Source organism: Heterostelium album (genome assembly GCF_000004825.1).
Source record: "Heterostelium album PN500 unplaced genomic scaffold PPL_scaffold14, whole genome shotgun sequence".
Taxonomy (NCBI): Eukaryota; Evosea; class Eumycetozoa; order Acytosteliales; family Acytosteliaceae; genus Heterostelium; species Heterostelium album.
In genome coordinates this window covers 998590-1019216 of record NW_008805076.1, presented here as the reverse complement: position 1 = coordinate 1019216, position 20627 = coordinate 998590, and the positions used below count along the sequence as shown (strand labels likewise).

At 31.6% G+C, this 20627-nt stretch overlaps 4 protein-coding genes and 1 non-coding gene across 5 annotated transcripts; 2 read left to right on the top strand and 3 right to left on the bottom strand.

The window, feature by feature from the left end:
* Positions 1-2008: 2008 nt before the first annotated feature.
* On the bottom strand, positions 2009-3495 carry PPL_10720 (RING zinc finger-containing protein; the record flags this gene model as incomplete). Its single annotated transcript, XM_020581486.1, has 2 exons — positions 2009-3153; positions 3237-3495. The coding sequence occupies 2 exons, from the start codon at positions 3493-3495 to the stop codon at positions 2009-2011; spliced, it is 1404 nt and encodes a 467-aa protein (XP_020428273.1).
* Positions 3496-3761: 266 nt separating this feature from the next.
* On the top strand, positions 3762-5472 carry PPL_10719 (uncharacterized protein; the record flags this gene model as incomplete). Its single annotated transcript, XM_020581485.1, has 3 exons — positions 3762-3903; positions 4003-4334; positions 4435-5472. 3 exons carry the CDS (start codon positions 3762-3764, stop codon positions 5470-5472), a joined length of 1512 nt encoding a protein of 503 aa, XP_020428272.1.
* Positions 5473-5699: 227 nt separating this feature from the next.
* On the bottom strand, positions 5700-7084 carry PPL_10718 (TM2 domain containing protein; the record flags this gene model as incomplete). Its single annotated transcript, XM_020581484.1, has 3 exons — positions 5700-5965; positions 6280-6428; positions 7056-7084. 3 exons carry the CDS (start codon positions 7082-7084, stop codon positions 5700-5702), a joined length of 444 nt encoding a protein of 147 aa, XP_020428271.1.
* A 46-nt stretch (positions 7085-7130) lies between these two features.
* PPL_10717 lies at positions 7131-7211 on the top strand. The gene has a single exon. It is a non-coding gene; the product is annotated as a tRNA-Leu (tRNA).
* A 1585-nt stretch (positions 7212-8796) lies between these two features.
* PPL_10716 (uncharacterized protein) lies at positions 8797-20607 on the bottom strand (the record flags this gene model as incomplete). The annotated part of the gene is made up of 19 exons (XM_020581483.1): positions 8797-10622; positions 10686-10775; positions 10844-11353; positions 11418-11478; positions 11543-14051; positions 14120-14621; positions 14710-15238; positions 15304-15491; positions 15678-16122; positions 16188-16629; positions 16709-17006; positions 17044-17095; positions 17136-18211; positions 18273-18605; positions 18668-18967; positions 19035-19328; positions 19421-19714; positions 19788-20072; positions 20148-20607. 19 exons carry the CDS (start codon positions 20605-20607, stop codon positions 8797-8799), a joined length of 10494 nt encoding a protein of 3497 aa, XP_020428270.1.
* Positions 20608-20627: the final 20 nt, after the last annotated feature.

The window sequence follows — 20627 nt, the reverse complement described above, 5'->3', positions numbered from 1 at the left end:
AAATACTGATAATGTAGCCAAGAGACAATGCGCGCCACAACTCATTACAAACAATAACACAACTGAAAACAATTTGGACAACACACCCATTATCTTAATATTTAGATGGGAAGTGATGATCGACAGATTTTTTTTTTTAAGTTTTGTTTTTTTTTTTCTTTTTTTTTTTTCTATGAATTACTTTTTTTTATATATAAAAAAAACAAATTATATTTTGGAAATGTGATGAAAAAAAAGTGTAACAAAGTTGTTATCTATTTACAATAAATAAAATATAATATAATGAAATTACTTTGCTGTTTTTTTTTTTTATGATTAATTAGAATATGGAATTATGGATAAATATATATTCCCAAATGTTGGGGAGACCAAATTAAATGTGTTGTGATTTGTAAATTTAATTGTATACAACCTGGTGAGGAATTAAATCAGAAATAACAAAAAACACAAAAAAAGCTTTGCCAAAACTATAAATCTAGATCTTTTTTTTTGAACCATATTTTTTTTATTCTGAATTGCAAACATTGTTTTTCAAAATAAAAATTTCAGAAAAAAAGAAATAAAAGTTCCATTGACAATGGGAATGGAATGGTAGAAGATTTGTCGATGGTTTGTTGCGATAGTGTTACTGGTATCCCAATACATCATAAATGTGATCTTCTGAAGTGATTTGGACCGTGTTACGACCTTTAATTCAGAAACTACATTTCTTGAATATCAATGCAATGGAATCATATATTTAGATTCCACCCATTACCATCACCCACTCAATTACAAATTTAATTAGGGGAATGAATGAAATTGATGAAATTGAAAAGTAACAAGAATAATCGATAAACATATTAAAACCACAAAGAAAAGTGAAATTTGAGAATTTAATTGTATGATCTATATACTTTATGATTTGTTGTTGTTGTTTGATTTTTGTACAAAAATAACCTGTTATGTGAATCTCTAAAATGATACTGATTGTGAGTTGTTTCTCTTTTATATCTCTCTATTTTAGTTAAATAATATTTATTAATTTTACAATTCTAATTGAGTCTTGCTCTAAAGGTGTTTATCTATAAATAAAAATATAAAATGTGTTTTTTTTTTTTTTTGGTTTTGATTTTATTTAATTTTTTAGGAGCCTGATTAGGAACACAAAAAAAAATTAAATAAAATCAAGAAAAAGAAAAAAATAATTTAAATAAAATTGAGGTTTGATATTTAATTATTTTTGGAAAAAAATTGTCATAAATGGGTTGTAGGATTTAAAATTCGGACAAAAATCTAAATTTTATAAAATTTTTCAAAATTAAATTAATTTTTTATTTTTGAAAATGTCAATTTTATCGGGGGCTCTGATGTACGGCATCGGTGTAGTCATGCACAAGAAACACGATGATGATAGTTGATCAAAATTTGATGTGTGTTTTTTCAAAATAGGAATGACGAGTGATGGGGAGATTCCGATGGACAATCAAATAAGGGTTTGCACTATAATGTTTTTTTTGTTTTTTTTTTTATTTTTTTATAAAATAATAAGAGTTTTAAATGGATCTTGATGTTGTTTATACAACCATTGTCACAAAAAAAAAAAAGGTTTCATTGTTATTTTTTTGTTAATTGTTTTTTTTTTGTTTAATTTTCGGAGTTAGTGTTTAATTGGAGGATCATCTAATTCATCAAGTGGTCTATGTGTTTATGTGGTAAAATGTCTACTCCAAATTTGGTGAAATTTTTTTCATCGTGTTAAAATCCTTTTTTGTAACTTTCGAAAAAAAAAAATGATAATTTTCCATCAACCTTCGACTTTTACATTCACATAATGCCAAACAGATTATTTCGATTCAATTTTTACACCGAAAAAAACAAAACAAAAAAACCTAGCACTTGTAACAAATTTTTGCAAAGGCAAAAAAGAAAAAAAGAAAAAACAAAAAGAAAGCAAATATTTATAATATTATAATCATAGCAAACTTTGAAATAGATAAATGTTTGCTTGTTTGTTATTTGTTATTTGCTACAGTTTGTCGTTATTGTTGTTGTTTTTGTGATATTTTTGATTTTCAAATGTGTGGAAAAAAGATCTGCTTTCGGTACTACTGGTAGGAAATGATGTTGTTGTAGATGCTACTGATGTTGCTGCTGTTGATGTTGATGTTGACAATGTTGATGACTGTAGAGTGTTGGTGGTTGGATTTAACAAACTTTCGAAATCTTGGATATTGCTATTGAGAGTGCTGATGGTTGCAGTCAGCAGTTGGTTATCCTTGGAGAGTTCACACCAATTCGGTTCCTTAGATACACCAGATCGGAGTAATCGCTTTAATCTCTGATTCCTGATGGTCTCGTCTTCCTCTCTTTCCTTCTCCAAAATGATTTGATTAAGAATTGGTGGTATATGACCAGAGAATATAGATTTCGAATTCTTCATGTAATCTGTCAGCGGTTTAGCATCAACATCAATAATATCATCAACATTATTATTATTATCTTCAATATCTCTTTTCCTCTTTTGTGTTTCACTATTATTATTGTTATTATTATTATTATTAAGTCTATGATATGTTACATTTTGATCGTATGCTTGTATATTATAGTGACTACATGCAAAACATAGTAGTTCATGTAAGAATAGATCTGTTTTATCGAATAGAAATCGCTTGAGAGTATCGATGATGATGGCACTGTCGATGGTATGTTTCTTGAGAAGTGAGAGTATCATCTCTTCAAGGATATCTACTTGTTCCGTTTGTAGTATTGCCTGTAACTCTCTTTTGATCCAAGGTGATAACCTGCTTTTCCACCTGCTATAGTTTGCACTGATCATTTGTGGACTTAGATACAACTTGAAAGGAGGTACCATCGGTATTGCTTTAATCTGTCTCGCATATACACTTCTTCTAAATTCATGTGAGCTTGTATTTGAATTGTTATTTGGTATGAAAATTCTTTGCTGCTGTTGTTGTTGTTGTTGTTGATGATTTAATCTTCTATTATTACTATTATTAGCATTGTTATTACTATTTTTATTATTTATTAAATGTCTTTTATATTCTTTGTTTGATTTTACATCGTGAATTAATGACTGGAAATTAGATTTACAAAGTGGACAGTTACCAGATATCTCTGACCACTGTAATATACAAATATAACAAAAATGATCTATTAATTAATAAAGAGAAAAAGAGTTAGTATTAAAGAATTATAAAAAGTTAAATGATAGTTTAATAAAATAATATACATACGAAAACATATATCAAGAAATGTAATATCTTCTATTTCAGATAAACAAATAGGACAATGTTCTTCATTTATTAATTTCTTACTACTACTACTACTACCGTTGATATCATTATTTTCAATATTGTTATTTATAGGTATCATATCTATATCGTTACCTAATTGATTGGTTGTAGTTGTTGATGTAGTAGTTGTGGACGTTGTTGTTGTCGTCGTCGTTTTAAAAGGATAATGAAAATCATCATCATCTTCAATAGAATCCATAATTATATTTAATTAAAGTTAACTAAAGTTTTCTATTGTCATAAAATTAATTCAGTCTCTTTCTTTTTTGAATATTCATAAATGTATTAAACATCATCTTGAAATTTCATTTGATTTTGTTTTTTATTTGTTCTCACCAAGGAATTATAAGTGTCAATGAAGTTTTTAAATTAAGATTCTTTTTTTTTTTGTTTTTTTTTTCATATTTAAAAATTAAAAAACAAATATTAGATTTTATTTATTTTATATTATTTATATATTTTGAGATGAATGAGGATTCATATCGTAATCTATTAGCAAATTATAATCAATTCTATGGAAAGTCAAAGATTCTGTTCGATGTATTCGTATCTGATCCAATACCTGTAAATACTTTTATCTATAAATCATGGTTAGATGGTCTCACAGGTATGTTATCATTACTTTAGTTAAACTAAACTATAGATGTAACTATTATTAATATTTTTATATGATCGGTGTTAATGATGATAATTTATATATATATAGAGAGAGAATGTGCATCTAGAAGAGATGCTATCGATAAGATGTCATCGAATTCAACTACTGGATCATGGCAGTTGTTATTAGAAGAGACAGAGGATCAATATAGGAACTTCTCTTTACTTCAGACGGCATTGGAACATCCAAAGACATTAGCTAATCACTCAATGTTCCAAATGGATCTTATCTCTAGACGATTACTCATCGAGGGTTACTACGAATTCGATGATTACCTCATGCGTGAACTCATAGGTAGAAAACTGACGAGTGGACAACGTAGAGATCTAGATGATACTTCAGAGAAATTAAAAATTAGATTATCTACATGTGAAAGACAAGTAAGTTATTCGGTTTTTTTTTTTATCAATATATTGATAACAACCATTTATCAATCAATCAACCAACTTCTTACTAAACTTGTTTTTACAAATAATATAGTTTGATAATTTAAAAAGAATAAGTAGAGTTGTTTTTACAGATGTAAAGTCAAATTCGATAGATTTGATTACGAATGAATTCTCACTGAGTAGAGACTTGGCAAAGAAGTATGCTCGTGTATTGTTTCTGTGTTTTCATAGGTTCGATCTGTCGCACAAACGAGTCAATGTTTTGAATACACAAGAGTTGATGCGTGCTGCCGAGCAGGTCATGTCGTATTGGGGTGATCCTATGAAGTTGTACTGCATGGATCTCGATATCAAGTTGAAGGAAGACGTCAGAGATCTCAAGGTATATCTATCAAAGGAGACAGACCGCTATTGGCGACTGATAAAGAGTCGGTATCAAAGCACAAGTTCATCGTCGTCCTCTACGGCGACAACTGTCGTGCCACCACTAACTACCAATACAAGCACTGGTAATCTGAATGTCAATCAATCACCTAGAGTTCTGACAGGCAATAGCAGTCAACAGCTAATGATGAATCAATCGTCGAATACAGTGCCAACGCCACCACTCACCTCGGTGTCGACGACCAACAGCGCAACACCCATCGCCACATCGACGTCGACCTCTGCCAATAATATAATGAATTCAATTGCACCTAATTTGCCGCCGATATTTAGTAGTCAACAGCAGATCACAATGACAACGGCTTCTTCTTCGACACCAGCAAACATCAGTATCAACAACTTTGCACAGATCATCGCACTACTCAATAACGAGAAACTAAAGGCGATGGATTCTAAATTCAAATCATTGTTGAAAGGTATTCTTGCTATTGGATCGAATTTATCTGACAGCAAAGAGTTTAGAAACCTATTTGAAGACATCATCGAGAAGATCATCGATCCACTGAAACGTATGGATCTGACACGTGACGAAACAGATACATTCTTTATGTTCATGGTTGAGGTATTCTCACCAGAAGCACTCATCCTATTGTCTCTCAGTCACAAGGATCGTGTCGTTCAGAATTGGAAGAGTTTCATCGAAGGAATAAGAGAAATTGTAAAATATATCTATGAAATTGTTTAAAACCGATTAAAGGATTAACAAAAAAAAAAAAACATAATAATCATTTTGATTTATTAAATCAATCAAATCAATAGAATTATTAAACTTTATGTTATTTTATATAATTAATTAATTAAAGGTTTTTTCTATTTTTTTTTCTTTTAATGCTTTATTTATAACACTTAAGTTGTATAGATAATAAATATATAAATTAAAAACATAGTGTCAAGTAATATTTAGATGTTGGTTTATTGGGGTGGTGGAGCAGTTGGTGGGTACATCATTGGTGGTTGATTTGGATCTTGACCTGGATATGCTTGTTGTGGTGCGTATGGTTGACCTGGATATGGTTGACCTGGGTATGGTTGTCCTGGATATGGTTGACCATATGGTTGTTGGTATGGGGCACCTGGTGGTGGTTGTTGATACATGACTGGTTGAGCTGGTTGTTGAACAACAACTACACTTGTGGTGGTCTCGTGACAGTGTTTGGTGTTCTCATGTTCGACCATACCTAAATAAGGTTATAAGAATTGAAAAATCAAAATTAGTTAGTACATTGTTTTACATCACATTATATATATATATATATATATGGGATCAATGTCATCATTATCTTAATGTGATCATCATCAACATCAACAACATAGGGAGATGATTAATCAACTAGTTGATTGTGTATGTATGAGGTCGTATAAGGTTGGTGTTTGAAAGGTTACACCAAACAAATCGGAAAACCATCAAAATTTTTGACAAAAAAACAAAATATCGTGGCGACAGTATCCAAGATGACTTTTTACAAACGAAAATAAAGTGATTTAAACATACCTGGAATCAAACAGATGTCAATTAACCATCCGATACCAAAGATACCAAAGGTAAAGAGATAAATAATACCAGAGCATGTTCTATCTGTAAAACATAGAATAGAGAAGGTTAGTTTCGGTAATTGCAATGAATTTGCTATTTTAGACATACTTAAATAGAATCTGTGGACTCCTAGGAAACCTAAGAAGAACCAGAGAATATAAGCTACACCAATTGATTTCATAGTTTGGTTTATTGTTATTACAAAGATAAATTAAACTTAATAAACACAATTGATATTTTTAAAGAATAATAATCACATGAGGGGTGTTTTTTTTCTCAAAAAAAAAATAAATCAAAAAAAATAAAAATTTCAAACTGACTTGCAAAACAGGGTGATAAATTCCCAGTATTATTTATTTTGTTTTTTTTGTAAAGGATAACGGAAAGTTATTTAATATTCATAAATTGATCAAATAAATAACTTAATATTAATAGCCTATTATTAAAATATATTTATGAATATATCTGCACAAAGTTCTATATTTGTAGCCTTTTCCTGAATTCTTTGGTAAGTCATAAAAATAGATAAGATAGAAAAAAAAAAGTTTATTTGGTTTTTAAAGATATTATTGTCTGGATCAAGGGATTAGGTGCATAATTATTTTTAATATCAAATGAGAGTGTGGAAAAGAATAAGAATTATAGTAGGTATTTTAAATAAGAAACTTTTTACCAAGTTATTTATTTTTAAATTACTGGTAGTTCTAAAACCCATCTTCCAAATGATGAGTTACCAAATTAACATGTTAACAAATAGAGACATTTTTTTAAAAATAAAAAATTAATTAGAATTTAAATGAAACATTAAAGCAAGCTTAGGAAAGTGGTTAAATCCGCTAGACTCAAGTTCTAGTCCGCAAGGTTCGGGAGTTCGAATCTCCCAGCTTGCACATCAATTTAATATTCACATTACCGCATGCGTAAAAAATTTCTTTTTTGTAAGAAGGTTCATTTAAGCTTTTGTTTTTTCTCTCAATTAGTTGTGTATATATTTATTTATTTATCTGTATATAAAAACATTAGTCACGTTTGTATGGTAAAAATTAACTTATATTTGTTCAATCACAGCATTGTTAAGTTGATTTTTACTTTTTTAACATAAAGCCTTTTTTTGCAATCATCACTCGTTTTTATTCATAAATTTTTCACTTTTTTTTTCATTTTTTAGAAATCTTAGAACGTCACTGTCATCTTACATTCTGCTATTCTAGTCCGTTGGGATGACTTCGCCCTCTTGTGACTGCGCTACACAAAAAAGTGTTTCTTATAGTGTGCTGGGAATCATGTAGATTGGTGTAAAATTGTTTGATGCTTCTGGCGAGATCGATATTATGGTCTGAGATATCTTTCGAACCTTCGCTGGCAAATGATAACAATCAATCATTTACACCTCAGACGGGATAGAGGATATGGTATCCATCAGTATGTCATACTATTCACATTGGTATTCGCTCTTAGTTTCGGGTGAGAGTGAACAGATACCAGTACTTAATGGATATAGCAGCGATCAACAATCGAGAATAGACACACTCCTTAATGATTTAACAGCTAATCATACGCCTTGTCAACGTAGATAGAAGCCATCAAATCGTGGAATGTGGCGATGGAAATTTAATAGTTAGAATGACTAGATATAGAATCTAGAAATGGTAAAGTTCATACAACAATTCTTTTAGGGTAATGGGAGAATCGTATGACGTGGATCAAATACATCTTTTTAAGGATAAATCAAGCATGAAAGTAAACCGGTGGAATATTAATCAAAATTACAGCGTTCAATTGAGCGGTACAACCCTCCTTCTCCAATTTTAAATACCTCTTTCAATCACTTTAAATAAAACATGTATACCACATTAGTTATATAAAAAAAAAAAAGAAGGTTCATTTAATAAATAGGTAGATGATCAGTCTATTTATTTATTAATTATCAACTCAAATAATTCAAAGTCTATTCAAAGTTAGTGTAAGAACTTGTTTTACGTTTATTAAATATAAATTGATCATACCTATTCAAAGTTAGTGTAAGAACTTGAATAGTAAAGTTGATCGTTCGTTTTTTGAATAGTCGTTGAGTTTTACCAATGAAAAATCGAAATAAATAAAATTTAATTCGATTTTTCATTTTTTTTTGCTTTTTTTATATTAAAACCTCAGCCGTCCTGTTTCGCTATGTCTAGTCAGGTGTGGGGGTTTATTGGTTTTACATCTATATTGATGTAAAACCCTGTTTTAGAAAATCGCCAGAAAATACGAATAGCATTCGAGTTTAAAAAAATTTATCTAATCTCAGAATTATTCTATCCTAATACTTCTCAATACGGTTTCAATTGGAATGACCAAACTGGAATTATTGAGAACAATTTAAACTTTTTAGAATCTTTGTGGAATAGATAACAAACTCAAGACGATTTGATAATTTTTGATTTTTATTAATTTATTTTTAAATGTTTTGTTAATAATAATAAAATATTATTATTATTTAGTGAGTTGTAAATATTTTATAGAGTTTGCAGTCCAAGTGATTCTTCCATCGATGTTGGTAGCAATGAATTCAGGAACACCAGATGGTGCTTGAATGTAGTAGGTTGTAAGTGGGAACTTTTGACACCAATACGATAGAAATGTACACGAACTAGCTACAGTAGAAGAATACACACAAAGACTAGGCATAGCTGGAGTAAAGTAAATACCAAAATCAGCATAATATCTTCCACATAGTTTTGGTGGTATGTTGGTGGTTGGACTTGTCCATAGAACTTCACCTGTTTTAAAGTCTTTTGCTGCAATAATTCCAGTTTGGTCATTCCAATTGAAACCGAAGTATGCATTTGTAAAATTCTTTAGAGGATTATTTTCGATTTGTTGGTAGTTTGACCATACTCCAGGTTTTGACAAGTATCCATCAATAATCTTTGTATCCTTGATGAAAGAGAATCCCCAATCATCAGAACGAGTGGAACCCATCCAATTCATTTGGAATGCGGTTGCACTTGCAACATTTAGTTTGCCTGCTAAGTAACGAACGTTGGCACCAACCACAACAATACCAGTGGATTCAAGTTGAGCATAGAATGGTCTTGTCGGTGCAACAGCTGGTAAATCTGATCTCCAGAGTACTATTGGTTGTGTAACTGCATTATATGGATTCGAGTCATATACAGCAAGTTGACCGTTACTCTCCAATCTGATATATGATTTTCCATTTGTCAAAACACCTCCTTCATTGATAATTCTATCTTCAGTCTCTGGATAATACTCTTGATTGTTTGCAACAATGAAACTTCCTGGGATCATCTTCAGGTTTGATCTTTCTTGTAGTGATGTGAATCTACCGTACACCATTCTACCTTTGGAATTGAGGACATAGAAACCAATTTGAGTTGTTGTAAAGGCAGGTGCCAATCCAAAGTATCTTCCATCAAGCTTATGCGAATATGTACACCATGAAACTTGTCCACTAGGTATTTGTGCACAAAGATTTCCATCAGTACCAAAAACCAACTTGCAATTTGTTGTTGGAACATTAGGTAATAATATGTTGGTATAATCTGATGTGTATATTGGATTACCACTTATCTGGACGTTGTCATATATCTTGAGTTGACATTGGTTTTTGTCCATTATCAAATAGTGGACACCATTGGTGAGAACACTTGGAAGGTACTCCGACTGCCAAGAATAGAGTACATTATTTGATCCTGTATTGTCAAGGAAGTTTGGTGCATAAACCAATGGATTGACAAAGTTTTTCTTAAACTCGGTACCTGCAAGATTGTTGATATAAGAAGAATGATATTTGAACCAAACAATTTGTCCATTGGCATTTTGGAGAACAACACCATATGGAATTAATTTGAGGTATCTAGCTCTAGAGTGGTGACTAGAGAGACACCATCTGGGACATGATTTATCAGAGATAACATTGTTAATGCAGAGATTACCATCGGGTTGAATGAAAAGTCGGTCCTCTCCATTGCAACTGCTTGAAAGGTAAAGAGATGATGACACAGAGAAAAGAGTGGTTCCCATCGATGAAATTGTCAAACCACTTGAAGTCAATGATATTTGTGAGGTAATAGATGATCCAGATTGAATTTGGAGATTTTCATTCAATTTCAAAACATTTTTAGTTGCAGACTGTGAATCGAGGGTTGGATATTGTCCTTCATCGCCATATGGTGATGTGTATTGAATGGAATATGTTTTTGATATTTGAGCATCGTTGTACTTGATGGTAAGTGTTTTGGTACCAATATCAGATTTGAAGTAACATTGGGTTTGAGTACATTTCAAATTTTCACCTATTTGTAAATTGAATATTAGTAAATCGATTTAAAGATAATTAATATATGTCGATTACTTACTTCCGATGTAGTATTTAATAAGTGAGGGATTTGGATATTGATTAAGAATATTATGGTATCCACCTGCAAAACTAATTCTATCAAACATTGCTGTTTATAAATATAAAGATTATTAGAATATAAAATATTTTTGGGATTTTTGATTTATCGGTATTTACTTTGATAAGAAAGATCAAATTTAGTAAGTTGTATATTCACAGAGGAATATCCTGGATTAAAAATAAGATTGGTATTGAGAACACATTTCTCTGGGACAACCAATGATTGAACAATTTTGGACCATCCAATATGAGTGAGATCTCCCTGAGTGTAATATCCCACAGGTAATGTGAGTGATGAACCCAATTTGTTTGGTTTTTCATAAAAGTTAACTGTTGGGAATATTCCAGAGTACATTGGGAGAGTCTTTGTTGTTGGTGATAGAACTTCAAAATTGTTGATGATTGGCCATGTATTTTGATTCTGAGTTTGGATATTGACGACACCAGTGATTCCAACTGGTAATTTAAATAAAATTTGACCATTCCTATTGTATTGTTTGAATAAGTAATCCTTTTGAAGGTAGGTAAATTTAATCTCTGCAAAAGCTAATGAATCAGGGTACACAGTAGTAGTATAATTTGGTGGGACCAAGTAATCTAATTTTAGATTCAATGAGACAATAGATGCTATTAAATAATTTTTGGTTAGTATAATTCTATCAATATCCTAAATGGACATGTTATTACTTACAATATGAGATAGATAGTTTGGTTCCAGTGAGAGTAGCTGCACAATCATTACCATTGGTAGTCTTTATAGAAAAAATAAATTAGTGTTTTCAAATTTAATAAAATTTTGTTGAATTAAATAGTTACAATTGAGGAAACCTGGAATTTACAAGTACTGGGTGGTGATTGACACATTTCATATGATAAAAGGTCATACTCACCATATGGTAATACCATTGTTGAAGATTGAAAAGTTGTTAATGTTGCGAAACAATTGTATCCTGTGTCTTCAATAACACTAATATCTCTTTGGATGATTTGATCTTTGAGAATATCAAAGAAATGTGAAGAAACCACAACGAAATATTTGGTTGGACTGTTGATAGTTGATGTAATTTCATAAGTTGCAGGTGCATCAAGTGATGCAAATGAATAGTATCCATTGGAATCACAAGATGCAACATATTTGGCAACAGAGTTAACAGACAAGGTAACTTTGCAGTTTGTGAATACTTGTTCACTAGAATCTCTAACATTATTAAAATTCTTGTCCAAATAAACATAACCATGTACAAACGTAACTTTTGCCATAATTGTGTTTGATTTTTGATTTCCAATGTCAACATAAGCATAAATTTGGTTGGTACTAAGTGCAGGCATTTCATTGCAATTGATTGTACTTTCATCGCTAAAAACTGGACTTAAACATGGCTTCCAATCAATTTGATTATTACTAAAGTAGATATTGGATGTTGCTGGTGCAACTCCTTTTGGAACAAAGTTTTTACCAAAGATTGTAAATGTATTTCCAGAGTTTACATAGTTTCCAATGGTTGGTACTTCATAGGAAATATATTTCAATGGTGAAACAATATTGATTGAGTTAATTGTTGCACTAACTGAATAATCTGCACCAATTCCAGGTGGAACCAAACATTCAATAAAGAATTGATAACGGTGACATCCAATAAGCTTGACACCATTACTCAATTTGATATTGTCAAGTTCACTCGATGATATTCCAAATGAATCACCATCAAAAATTACATACCATCCTTTCGTTGGAACAATCATCGGTGATGTTGTTGGGATGAAGTAACCTCTTGATAAACTGAATGATGAGGTGGCAATCGAATTTCCAACTTTAACTTTTAATGGAATTTGTTTTGTTGGAATCAACATATCATCTGGAATAGTGATTCTTAATGTTTCGGAACTGAATAATTCAAATGGATATTCTTTGTCAAAGATGAATAGTTTGGTGTTTTCAATTGTTCCAAATGATTTTCCATTGATCAAGATAGAATCTCCTGGGAATGTTAACAATGGGTCGCTTGGAATAACCGAGAGGATAACTGGTGATTCATATGATACTCTTTGATTATTATCGATTGATTGAACAAATGGACAATTTCTAAGTTGAATTCCAATCGGGATATTCTGACCAGTGTATGAAGGTGTTATACAGGTGATTGAAGACTCTTGAATTTTAATGATGAAACACTCTTGGTGACCAATAAATGCTTGAATATCAGAGAATGATGAACCAAAGAACATTCCTTTAATTTCAACGATATCACCACCTGATACTGAAAGAAGTTTGTTTGTTGTTCCTACATCAACTTCATTGATGATTGGACATTTGTTGGTGACATAGAATGAATGATCATTGATTGAATTATCAAGTTTAATAATATTATTGATATCGTTTAGTTTTGGTAATTCACAAAGCATGTTTGTACTGTTGAGAAGTTGTTTTGAAATGCATCGATATCCATTGGAAATTGTAACTTGGGTGGATGAATCGAAATGAGTTCCACTGATCGTAATAATACTATTCGATGTTGGTATGATGTTGTTGATTATTGGAATTCTACAGATATCGATTGATTCAATATTGCTGAGTTCTGTTTGTTTGACAAGTTTGAAATCACATAGTTTCGAATTGATTGTGGCAATTAAAATACCATCAAATGTTGTCTTATCCAAAAAGATCGATTGGAAAGTTGATGGATATGCTGAATAATAATATTCGAGCTCGCCAAAAGAATATTTGATTGATTTTGTAGATAATTGTGTGTGTTTGATAATGTTGGTGAATTCAACAATCGACATTGGTCTGCAAATTTCATAATGTGTAATTGAGGTTGGTGAATATTGTGGACATATTTCATTTGTCAAAAAGAATCTAAATCTTTCTTGGAGATATTTGACTTCGTTGGAACGTGATGATCCGAGGAGTGTCGAGATCATTCTGTTTTCAAGCCACATATCCAATGATTCTGTCAATTGTTCAGTTTCAAGAGTATCCAATTCAAATATTTCATTTGATTTGAAATGATTCGATTGTAAAAGTGAAACTAAAAGTGATGAACTTGCATGTTTGATTTGAGATTGAAGTTTGAATGAACGTGAATTTGAAGATCCTCCATTATTATTGTTATTATTGTTGGTAGCGGGTCTGAATAAATTCTCAATTGCTGGATCTGCTGGAACAATTCTAGTTTTGAACTTATCATAAACATCGACTGCTGATGTAAGTTGGAATGTTGATAGATCTGAGAAAAGTAGAGCATATGTCAAAGGATTGGTGCTTTGAGACATCAATTTCCAGAACAAATAGGTAACTTTGGTAAATTCATTATCATTTACATCACTAATTGAAAAGATTTGGTTAGAATTTGGATTAAATTGAAAGTTCAATTAAATTCATCATTAACTTACGGTAGTGTGTTGATTGTATTCTTGGATTTAATTGGAATTGTAAAAGTAATGCCTAAAAGATCTGGTGTTGGAAGTGGAGGAGTAGCAATGTTGGTTGGAGTTATCATTCTCATATGAATGAATTTCGATGCAACCAATAATACAGCATTTCCCAATTGATCATTGTTGTCTGAAATCGTTGGGTATCTAGTAACACTCATTAATCTTTGAGTCAATAGATAGTAAACCAATACTAAATCATCTGGAATATTCGAAGTTTGTGAATAAATATATGGATATCTATATTGAGATGCTGTGCTGAGTGTTGGATCAATGATGATATTGTATCTTGATGTATCTCCCATAGCAGTTTGGAACTTTTTGGTGAAAGCAATTGTTCTAAATTCAATATTGGTTGTTTCAGTCAAATCATATATTCTTGTGTTTGCTTGGGGATTGGAACGTCTTGCATCACTATTTCCGTTTAATTGAGTTGGTTGATTGTCAACAAAGACTGCGTTGGCTCCAGTATAGGTGATAATTGAGGTTCAGCTTTTGATCAAGACATTGTCTGACCTCATTTGATATCTGAGCTGTTCGATCGTTGGTACATGTATGAAGTGTATTGATTGAAGTGATGGTTGCTCCAGTAACATCTAATGCTTTGTATTCAACTGTTAAATGTGTTGGTTCACTATAAGTCTTCAATGACCTGGATTGGAGTGGTGTTATTGGTGTCCATAGGTAACTTGATACATATGGTTTAAGTTGGGAGACTTCCTCTTCATTTGTGTTCTGAGCATCTGTTGTATATGGTGATGTTGTTCTTACAATTCTGATTTGTCTCGTGATATCGTGAGTTGGGGTGGCCGCGGTGATTGTGAGTGTTTGTAAAGGAATTTCAGGGATAAAGTGATGTCCGTTTCCTTTCTTGACTAAAAGTTGAACTTGACCATCAAAGTTTGGAACATTGATCCTAATTATTTGATCAACTAAATGTGAAATAACTCTACTACGATGTTTATAGTTTTCACTCTCATCTGTACCTGCAATTTTGACTGAATATGATCTAATAAAACTATGCATCTCACGTGAAAGTTTTTCGTCTTCAAAACATGTGCAACCTCCACCTCTATGTGGCTACATCATTAAATTATTAATGTTAGTGAACTTAATATCAGTTTAATTAAAAGAATCAGTCATACCTGGAGTGAATGTCGATTTGATTCTCCAAAACAAATTGTTGGATTTGGAACATCATATGGGAACATGTCGATCATAAATTTCGAGTGATCTTGTTTATATCCTGAAAAAGATAGGTTTGGCCAATCATTTGCTGGTGTGACAGGAGTTCCAAGTGCATCTCTTCTTACCAAGAGTTCAGAGGTTAATTCTATTTAAAGTGTTAATGATTGCATCGTAAAAGTGATTTATAATTTTTGGTCAACTTACGAAGAAAACCAACTTGAGCAAGGGTTGCAACTTGGTACAAAGGTATCTGAGCACCTCCCACTAAAATCGGAATGGATATTTATTGTTAGCTCTTTTGCATTGTATTGACTTGGAATGTAGTACTTACTGTGATAAGTGGCGACAAAGAATTTTCTTTTATAGTAAACTGAAGCAATAACTTCATAAATATCAACACCGTCAAATTGTGGTGTTCCCGGTTTTTGGACTAGCTCCCAAGGTAATAATGGATTGATGAATTTATAATTATGTCTACCTCTTATTGACAAAATATTTTTTTCCAAAGCTGGAATTTCAATATTAGTTTTAGCGAATGATTTGATGACTTTGGAAATTAATGGTTTTTGAAGACCTTTGATTCTATGTTCAATCATCCAATAGCAATGATCCTGTAAATTTTGATATCTTTGAATTGGAAAATCATCATTTAATTCTTCAATTTCAATATCAGTCAAATCATTATCTTGTAACCTTTCCATGAAGTCATCATCCCTGTCATCCTCGATTTCTGTCCATCTTTGATCATAGATTGCTTGTATTCTATTGGTACATTGCTAAAGTTGAAGAATTGATTATTTAATATAAAAAAAATAAATATACATTCAAATGAATTGCTTACAGTTGTATAGAATTGAGATCTAGTATTAAATGTAGGTACATTGGTGATTCTATAGAGGTCAACACATGGAATATTTCCACGACACATGACTGTGTTCGCTGGTATTCTTTGTCCATTTTGGTGGTTACTCATATATACCTTGTTTTTCACCATTGTATCAATAACATCAGAGAGATCTTCAAAGTTGTAACAAAAGAAATTCTGTCCTGGATCTGCTTTACCAAGCCACTTGTATAGATTAACACCGGTTTGAGTGAAATGTTCATAGAAATCTGTTTTTTTTGTGGGAAAAAGTGGATTTGTATGTGTGACATGAATTCCTTTGGCAACACCATCCTCGATATCATAAATAACAAATCCTTTGGAATGAGCAAATAGAGATGCAGAATCTATGTCTCCTCTTCCACCTGTTTCTGTTCTTTTACCTGTTTGGTCGTTCCAACTGGATGAGTTCAAAAGATTTCTCATTCATTAATAATTTTGAATCATTTATAGCTTGTTTTGGTAATGAATATACATACACGTAATAGTAGGAGTTGGTTGTACTCAATTGTTTAAAGGTGGCTGCAAGTGGTGAAAGTTTTTGGTTTAGGTCGATATTATAATTTTTATCTGGATTTTTTACATAATCTCCTTCTGGTGTGAGATGATCCCTCATAATCATACTATCCATTGATTCATCGGTGTATAAATAACTGTTGGTTGTATCTTGGTTAAAATATTTGGCTGTGTGTTGTAATTTATAAGTGAACCACCATGAAACTGGTTTATTATTATATTGATTAATTGGTCCATTTGCTTGTCCCAAGCATGAAATACCTATTCAAAAAAAGAAATGATATTAGTTTAAAAAAACTAAAAGATTGATCATCATTTTGATAGTTACCATAGTTATTGAAATAAATTCTCTCCAATGAATAAGCGGATAGAGTTGGATCGAATACTTACCGAACTCAAATATTTTCCACTTGCTTGACCTGCTGTTTTGTTACATGACATTTGGAACTGATTATTACCAAGTGCAGTCTCGGGGTGACAAGAAGTGAGAGCAATCGTCACACCAGAAAGTTTAACAAGTCTGATTTGAACAGCTGTTGAGTCACCTTTGGTATAGGAAATCGTCAATCGATCATCATTATATTTTGAACCAAATAATGGTGTTGCATTGATGATTCTCGGAACTTTAAATTGAAGAATTTGATTGGTGATTGTTCTGCCTCCAACGGTGTATCGAAGTGCTCTTTTGTTTAAATCAGTGGTCTTTGGTTCTGGGAGTGAACATATCATCGATTGTTTGAGTGGAGCTGTTGGATTGATGAGAAGGCATCCACTTTCTTTGATATTCTCAAGATCAGCACTCACTGTGAATGAATGTTCTGAAGGGAAAGTAATTTCATTGTTGGTAAAAGTGACACCAATCACTTCGATTTCAATGAATTCTCTTGGTGGATTGGGTGGGAATGTGTTTGTTGTTGGATCTAATCCAAGAGTACTTGATGTGATTGAGTAGACTGGTTTTACTCTCTTGGCTTTGTCGATTTCATACTCCTCATTTCCAATTGTGAGAGTAAATGTATTGTAGTCGAAATCTCCATTGACCACAATAGTGCAAATCGAATCGACATGACCAACATATATACCATCTACAACATAGTTGGTTATAAGCTCTTCATGAGTAAGAGGATCTACCTCAAACATTGTAACTGTATTTGCAGTATGGCTACTATAAACACCAACGAACGACACCGTGAATAGATCTTCTGAATAATTAACAGTTTGTTTATCGATGAGCATTCTCATTCTCTGGGTTGCAGTGTCATAGTTTAATACTCTTCCAGTTACAAATAAATCGTCGGCAATTCCATCTCTTCTGATAGTTAGAACATGGTCAATAGGTAGTGGTGCATCACCAATTGAAAGAGATTCAATACGATTAAGTTCCTCTCCATTTAGCATTCTAAAGTATCCTCCATAAGTACTTTGGATATCATTAGCAAAGAGACTTTGAACATCAAATACAAGTCCTGAATTGAAATAAATTAGTTTTGTGAAACAATAATAAATAAATGATTATATGATAGTTACCAGTGTATTTGAATTTGAGAGTGGAATCAATTGTCTTGATAAAACCTGGTTTGGCATTGTTTGGATCAAATACAATTGAAATCGGGAATTCAGTTGGTAGATTGCTCAATGATAAATCTTGGATACCACTACATTTAATTGGAGTTGGTGCAGAAGTTGTTTCTGGAGCACAATTCAAGTTGTAGGTTCCAATTTTATTGTAGGTTCCAATTTTAATCAAATAATCTTGTTTCTCTGGGAAATCTGTGAGATCAAAGATAATTGATTTACTGGTTGCGTCATCCAAGAAGTAAAATGAAAGTGTATTATCATCTTTGGCCTTGATTGTCGGTGCTATTATAGATCATTAATAATCAATTTATCAATAATATTTATAACTGATTGATGATAGTTACCAAGTAATTTCATTTCAATATCGGGTTTAACTTGATATGAATGTTCAACGACAGTTCCATCATTCGAGGTTAGACTCTTCTCAACAAAGAATTTGATTGTTTGATCACCAACCAATGCAGTACTAACAATTTCAATTGAAAGAGTATTGTCTACAATCTGGAAGTCATTGGTATTCAAAGCGATATCATTCAATGTAATCTTGTTTATGATTTCCAAGTTTTTACCTTTGAGTGTACTTATTGAATGTCCGATATTGATAATCTTAATCGATTGAGTTGGTGTCAAATCAAATTTAGGATCTGTATGAAATTAAAAGATTAAATTAGATATTGACTCTTTAAGAAAGATAATCTAAACTTTACATACAATTAAATATATAGGTATATTCAGTTGGGTAGTCTCTTCCATACATCTTTGTATTGATTTTATACTCCCAAACAGGTGGATTTGTAGCATCTGGGAAATACAAGTGTGAAAGACATTCGTATTGGTCCCATGTCGATGGTGGTACAGCTGCTTTATATTGACACACCAGTTTTATATCACTTGTACCAATGAAAACAGATCCAGATGGGTCAAGATGCTCACCATCAATCACAAACTTTACATCTCCTGTCATAGGACCCGAAATATCAAGTCCCATACTTGGGAAACTCGGAACTAATAAATAAAAAAGAAGAGAGAAACACAGAGTTGTAAATAAAGCGATCATTTAAAAGATTCTTTAATCTATAAAACAATTTGATAATTACCAAAAAAGTTATACTTTTGTGAACCAGTGATTGTTTTACCAAGTACATTGACGTAAGCATTGACAATACCTGAAGGGAAGTTGGTTGGGACATCTAAAGAGCATTTGATTTGATTATCATCTTTCAAAAGTTCTTTAACAGTACACTTTACAGTTTTAGATTGATCTTCATTAATAAAGTTCACTTCAACTTGATCTTTTTTAAAACTTGAAATGAATGAATCAGTCTTGATAATAATGTCATCATATGATAGATGTGAGTTTAAAGAGAGTTCTGTTGTTGGGATGATTTTTGCTAAAAAATTATAAAAAAAAATAATTAAAATTAAAATTAAAAAAAATAATTTAATCAAATTTGGTGAACTTACGAAGTGCTGTGATTGTGAATGGAAAATTTCTGTTGTGCGAATCAGCATATTCAAAATTAAAAAAATAACTACCAAATGGAACTACTTGAGTGGTGGTACATTCGATTTCATCTTTTGAAATGACTGCCGTGATTAAACATTCAAACTTGACAACTGGTACACCTTGGGGAATACGGACTAGAGTTATCTTTGGAGCATAGTTTGGAAAATGGAGAGAATAACCTTTAAACTTGAAGGTTTTTGTTCCTTCTAGAATCACAAGATCATCATAAATGATAGAAGGATCTTTATTGAGTAAAAAATTTGAAATATTAGAAAATCATTTTCAACACATTTTTGAATAATAAGATATATACATACTTGTGAATTGCAATAAAAAGGATTGTGGTGGGTTCATTGTTGATTGATCCAAGATGACAAGAGAGTAACTATTGGTAATTGATGATTTACCTCGTTTGAGTGGACGGGTTGACTTAGGACGATCATCACTACCATCACTACCATCACTACCAACCATACCATCACTACCATCACTACCATCATCATCATCATCATCAATGTCAAATACTACTCTCAGATTTGGAATTTTGTAAACTACATTAGTACCAACTCTTTCAACAAAAGTACATGGTTTAACATTAGTTCCATCTTCAGCAGTAACCTTGAATTTATCCTTGTCAAAAGAATATCCATCTGGAAGTTTGATCGATACCCTAAAACCATCTTGATAGATTTCATTATCAAATTCGAATTTTACCTGATCAGTTGTCCAAACAATAACGATAAATGATAAAAATAATAATATTATTATTTCTTTCATCTTTTATTTTATAATATATA